Source organism: Sinocyclocheilus rhinocerous, unplaced genomic scaffold (assembly GCF_001515625.1).
Source record: "Sinocyclocheilus rhinocerous isolate Xijiao unplaced genomic scaffold, SAMN03320098_v1.1 scaffold161, whole genome shotgun sequence".
NCBI lineage: Eukaryota > Metazoa > Chordata > Actinopteri > Cypriniformes > Cyprinidae > Sinocyclocheilus > Sinocyclocheilus rhinocerous.
Window position 1 is genome coordinate 1,751,420 of NW_015627226.1, and position 6,538 is coordinate 1,757,957.

The 6,538-nt window shown below is 39.1% G+C and overlaps 1 protein-coding gene across 1 annotated transcript in view; it reads left to right on the forward strand.

Annotated features, from left to right (window-relative positions):
• Positions 1–3,794: 3,794 nt before the first annotated feature.
• LOC107722565 (far upstream element-binding protein 1-like) overlaps positions 3,795–6,538 on the forward strand; it is a gene marked incomplete at its 5' end in the record, with an annotated part of 34,601 nt that continues 31,857 nt past the window's right edge. Inside the window, one exon of the mRNA XM_016530970.1 lies at positions 3,795–3,803. Coding sequence (XP_016386456.1) covers positions 3,795–3,803 — 9 coding nt within the window. The remainder of the gene's footprint in view (positions 3,804–6,538) is intronic.

Consider the following 6,538-nt stretch of genomic DNA (forward strand, 5'->3'; position numbering starts at 1 on the left):
CTGAAATCAGCTAAACCTGTAATAAGGACTGTAAAGAGATGGACTAATGAAGCAGAGCGGGATTTACAAGCCTGTTTCGACTGCACTGATTGGAGTGTTTTTGAAGCTACAGCCACCGATCTGGACGAGCTCACAGAGACTGTAACTTCATATATCAGTCACCAGGTTATTCTTATCATTCAATAATGATAAACCATGGTTTACTGGGAAACTCAAACAGATTCGTCATGCCAAAGAGGATGCTTACAGAAGTGGGGATAAAATTTGGTATAACCAGGCCAGAAACAGACTGACAAAGGAGATCAGAGTGGCTAAAGAAACCTACTCTGAAAAGCTGAAAAAAACAGTTTTCAGCCAACAAGCCGGCATCAGTATGGACTGGTCTGAGGAACATCACCAAATACAAGACACCACCCCCACAGTCTGTGGAGAATCAACAACTGGCTGATGATCTGAATGTTTTACTACCGGTTTGAAAAGCCCAGTCTCTAACCCCCCACCCACTCTTATCTGCACTTTACACATTCACCTACCCCCCCTGCAAACCAACTTCCTGCATCCCCTACCATTAGGGTGACCATACGGGCCATTTTTACGGGACGCAACCTTGCCAGGATTTCCATATTGCCTAAAATGTCCAGGTTTTGGCTGTTTGCACTGTGCATATCGATCGTTGTATGACATTCACGAGAGCTATAGAGAGCAGAGTAGATGGCTCCTTATGATTTCGAATCGCTCTCGCAGTACTTTGGTGTCATTTAATGATGGGTGTGCAGCGACGCTTCAAGTCGAACAAACACGTGCGTGTATTTGCATCACTTTGATCGTACTCTGTAGATCTCACCTTCTCACGCGCCAAGATTGGTCCATTATATACAATACCTGCATGTTATTGGTCAAACTACTTTGGATGTTTAGGCAATATAAAAATCCTGGCCAGGACGTGTCCTGTATGAACGGCACATATGGCCACCCTACCCACCATTCAACCTGTGCTTAAGGTGTTTCACCTGCCTGTCTAAACGTCTGGGCTGACCAACTGGCCCCCATCTTCACACAGATCTTCCACAGATCACTGGAGCTGTGTGAAGTTCCCTGCTGCTTCAAACGCTCCACCATCATTCCGGTCCCCAAAAAACCCAAAATCACTGGACTTAATGATTACAGACCTGTCGCTCTCACATCTGTGGTCATGAAGTAATTTGAGAGACTGGTCTTGGCCTACCTGAAGGACATCACTGGACCCTTGCTGGATCCTCTTCAGTTTGTGTACAGAGCAAACAGGTCTGTGGATGATGCAGTCAACATGGGACTGCATTACATCCTGCAACACCTCGACAGACCTGGGAAATATGCAGGGATCTTATTTGTGGACTTCAGTTCGACCTTCAATACCATCATGCCTGATCTTCTCTCAGACAAACTGACCCAGCTCTTCGTTCCCACCCCAATCTGTCAGTGGATCACCAGCTTCCTGTCAGACAGGCAGCAGCTAGTGAGGTTGGGGAAACTCACATCCAGGACCCTCACTATCAGTAATGGTGCCCCCAGGGATGCGTTCTCTCCCCACTTCTCTTCTCCCTCTACACAAATGACTGCACCTCTAAAGACCCCTCTGTCAAGCTCTTGAAGTTTGCGGATGACACTATAGTCATCTGCCTCATCAAGGACGGAGACGTGTCTGCTTACATACAGGAGGTTAAAGAGCTGGCTGTCTGGTGCAGTTATAACAACTTGGAGCTGAACACGATCAAAACAGTGGAGATGGTAGTGAACTTTAGGAGAAACTCCCCTGCACTCCCACCACTCACCATCATGAACAGCACTGTGGCTGCAGTGGAGCCATTCAGGTTCCTGGGCACCACCATTTCTCAGGACCTGAAGTGGGACAATCACATTGACTCTATTGTGAAAAAGGCCCAGCAGAGGTTGTACTTCCTTCGCCAGCTGAGGAAGTTCAACCTGCCACAGGAGCTGCTCACATAGTTCTACTCAGCCGTCATTGAGTCTGTCTTGTGTTCATCTGTAACTGTCTGAACACCAACGTTTATTTATGTAGAAACATAGTCCACCGCCTTTTGTTTTCCCCGTTAACTCCGCGATGTGATCCGCTCTGAACAGCTGGAAGCCCGGCAGATGTAGCATGTTATCCGGAATGGCTTCACTGTGAAGCACAATGCAGCAGAGTTTGAAAAGTCCTTGTTTGTGTTGGTGAGGAGAAGTAGTTTATCCGTTTTGTTAGGAAGGGATCGGAGATTCGCTAGATGGATACTAGGAAGCGCTGTTCAGAAGTCGCGTTTGCGGAGCTAAACCTCCTTTTACCTTAACATCTCCCTTCCCTCATTTCCGTCTAAGCACACATTTGAACAGGACTGCTGCCCCTCCGACTAGAACATCCAACAAAGCGTCTGAATAATCAAAAAAAATGAAAAATTTTGTCTGGTGTGTGTTGCCTTATGTCCAGTAGTTCGTCTCTGGCAAAACTGATAGTAAAAGAATGACTAAACACAGAACAAACAAACAAAAACAGCAAAAGAAAGGGAGAGCTCCACACCGTGGCTGCCTTACGCGGCGCCATCTTGCACAAGAAGAAAATTAGGTGCGTCAACGGCAGCAGAGTTACAAATCAGGTGGGCTGGACTGTTTATTCAACTTTGTATATGTTTTTTCCAGTGCGTAAATGATTACGGGTAAGTTTTCATATATATTTTGCCTTAATATTAATGTCAATATATGCCCGTAAAATTATCGCATTTTTAAACTGCGTCACAAAGCGAAACTGGAAGTGAAATGCTTTCATATCGGATTTTGAGCTTGAAAATAAGTGTATTTCTATTGAAATACAAAATATTAATTTCACTTACTAGTTATATATCACCCAGTTTGTTCAATACTGTTTAAAACTGTCGAATTTGATGACATTGCATGTTTCGCGCTTGTAATATTGAGCATACACAATGATGGCGCGCAATCTACTTGTCATTGATTACTCAAATATTTATTAATATAATCAGCACGCAGTTAAACAATGTATGTTATTTCATATATCACTTAATAACTGAATGTGTGTCCTTTTACTGATATATTTACAACTGTTTTCCTTGTTTCTCCTCTGTTTATTATAGACCACATGTGTGAAGTGACATATACAAACCTACTTTGATTAAAAGGTTAAACTGGGATTCCCTCTCGTGTTTCTCTTACTGGAAACACACACCTCCATCTTTGATGCACTACACCTGAATCCACTGAGCGTCCCATACGCTCATATAGCAACCTAGTGAGCAAAACAAATATCACACTTGTTTTCTATTTCTATCAAATAAAGGGTTATTTTAGTTTGGTTGCATAGTTTTGGTTAATTATCTGGAGATTAACAGGAGACAGGTTCAGTCTCAATGGATTTTTTTAAATCAAATCTAAGGTTACTAAATTAATACATAACAAATGCCATACATTTATGATATTAAAACAATATCAATAGATGTGAGATTCATTTAAAGCATTAAATAATCCCCCCCACACACCCCCGGCCCACCTGAAATATCACACATCCTTCATCTCATATCTAGAGCCAGGGCTGCCAGCGCAGTCTGAATTTACACTCCACATAGATAAACAGCATTACCGGTGAGACTGATCCGAGCTCTCTCTTGTATATAGTGAATATTTTGGACTCAGAGAGGCTTAGCACACGCATACACACACTTTCACGCTATTGAACTGTATGGGACTGACTGATTTTGGGCATGCTGTTTTGTTTGTATCATATGTAATAATACACCTTGGCTTAAATACAGTTTGTGTTGTCTGTAAATTTTCCTCTTTTATTTCGCTCATTCATTCAAGAAGATCAGGTTCCCTTTTTATTTGTGTAACTTTATCACTTTGCTGGGAACTGTTACAAACATACTACAGACACAAAACAATAACAGATCTCGGATCAACATGTTTCAACGATGACTATTAGTCATCAGAAATATATTAGAAATCATTAGAAATATAAACTGAACGAGCAAGCAGTAGTCACTGCTGGAGCAAATAAACAAATCATGATGACCACAGCTTGATTGCCCCAGATCAAGCATAAACTTCTCTGGATAGTGTGTACTTGACAGTCACAACTGCCAGACCTACTTCACCTTTTTATATGACATATAATACAACTGTAATACCATTTAAAATGTAATTTTCTTCTTATTTGCTCATTATTTTATTTAGTGCCTTGCCTTATAATGTTTTGGTTTGAAGCGTAATATAACTTTTTTGTGTGTGAAAAACAACAACTATAAAATCTGTTAAAATATTTATTTACTAATTGGAAAGAAAAGAAAAAAAAGCAGAACCTAATCACCTGATTTCAGAAACACTGTTGAAGTGTTGTGAAGCGTCAAGGTCTATTTATGGGTCAAAAAAAAAAAAACATTTAAAACTTGACTGTGGTTCAGAACCCTGCCTAACCACAAACATGGAGAGAGAAAAAAATCCTCAAAATTGTGTGTTGTGAGAATTTACTTTATTTATCAGCGCCACTGCCTAACAGACGAATCTCACTGGTATGTATAATATATCTCTCAATATAAAGTGTACATTTTTATGATTAGATTTACAATGATCTACAGCAGCGGTTCTCAACTCTGGCCCTCGAGGTCCACTTTCCTGCAGAGTTTAGCTCCAACAGCAAAGTTTGATCAAGGTTGGAGCTAAACTCTGCAGGAGAGTGGACCTCGAGGGCCAGAGTTGAGAACCCCTGATCTATTATAAATAAATAGAAGAGAATGTAACATTGTATGTTTTATTTTTTCATTGTTTCTTTTCTTTTCTGTTTGCAGATCAAATATGGAATTGTCAGGTGAGTTTAAGTGTGGGGATGTCTGTCTATCCCGTCTTGTTTGACTTCAACAGGCACTTTGTAAAGGCAAGATATGACACCTTGTGAAAAACAAATAGCCTACACTTTAGCAGACTTTTAAAAAGAGTACTTAATACAGGAATATATACTTATAAAAATAAAAGTGTACTTAAAGTGCACTGCATTACTAAAGTAGGAACATTGGAGATGTGATTGATGTTCAGCTGAATTTCACAGACCAAATTGCTAGAACTGCCAGGTCCTGCAGATTTGCCTTATTCAACATTAGAAAGATCAGACCCTTTCTTTTGGAACATGCTACATAACTCCTAGTTCAAGCTCTTGTTCTGTACAGGCTGGACTATTGCAACACTCTCTTGGCAGGTCTTCCAGCCAGTTCTATCAAACCTCTACAACTAATCCAGAATGCAGCAGTAAGATTAGACTTTAACAAGTCTTTAATAACCTCTGTTCATCAATTTGCACTGGCTACCAATAGCTGCTTGCATAAAATTCAAGGCATTGATGTTTGCCTAAAACAACCACTGGCTCTGCACCCCTTTACTTATATTCACTACTTCAGACTTATGTACCGTCCAGAATCTTGCGTTCTGCAAGTGAACGGCACATTATAGTGCCATCCAAAAGAGGCACAAAATCACTTTCATGGACTTTTACCTTAACTGTTCCCCTGCTGGTGGAATGACCTGCCCAAATCGATCTGAGCAGCTGAGTCCTTAACCATCTTCAAGAAACGCCTAAAGACACATCTCTTCCACCTTCATTTGACCCTCTAACACTAGCACTCTCTATTCTATTTATATTCTATCTACTTGTTTTCTTTTTATTTATTAAAAACAAAAAACCTTGACCCTCTAAAACTAACACCCTCTATTCTAATTCTATTCTATGTTTTGTTTTATTTATAAAAAAAAAAGCTTGACCCTCTTACACAAGCGTTCTCTATTCTTTTCCTATTACATCTGCTTGTTTTCTTTTGAATTATTAACAATAATAATAATAATAATAATAATAACCTGACCCTCTAACACTAGCTCTCTATATTCTAACTCTATTCTATCTACGTTTTATTCTTTTTATTTATTATTTACATATTTTTGTTCTTTTGTTGGTTTGATTGTGTATATTGTCCTCATTGGTAAGTTTCTTTGGATAAAGGCATCTGCGAAATAATGTAATGTAATGTAATGAATGTGCTGATAAGCTTTCTAGTTAACTAAAATATATATTTAATGTAATTTAATTGAAACTTATATGTCATGTATATAATAAATACAGTATATTTGTAGTTACACATTTTTATTGTTGCAATATAATAAATATATTTTTAATCCATTCTGCAAATACATCTTTTTCAAGAAACCGACTAGACTAGAGTAAACCCTGTCTTAATGGTTGCACATGGCTGCTTAAAGGCAAAATATGTACGATTTTTTTTTATAAAAATATCCAAAAACCACTAGAACAGTGTTATATATTTTGCTGACTTGTGTACTTACATTATCCCAAATGTTTTGAAGAATGTTTAAATCCAGAGAAATAAGCAATTTTAACTAGTGACATTGTGTATAGTGTCATTGTGTCGCCTGCCAATGACGTCATAACCCCTCGATTTCCAGTTTTGTTTTGTAGAAAACATGGAAAAACCAAAGACGCTTTAATATG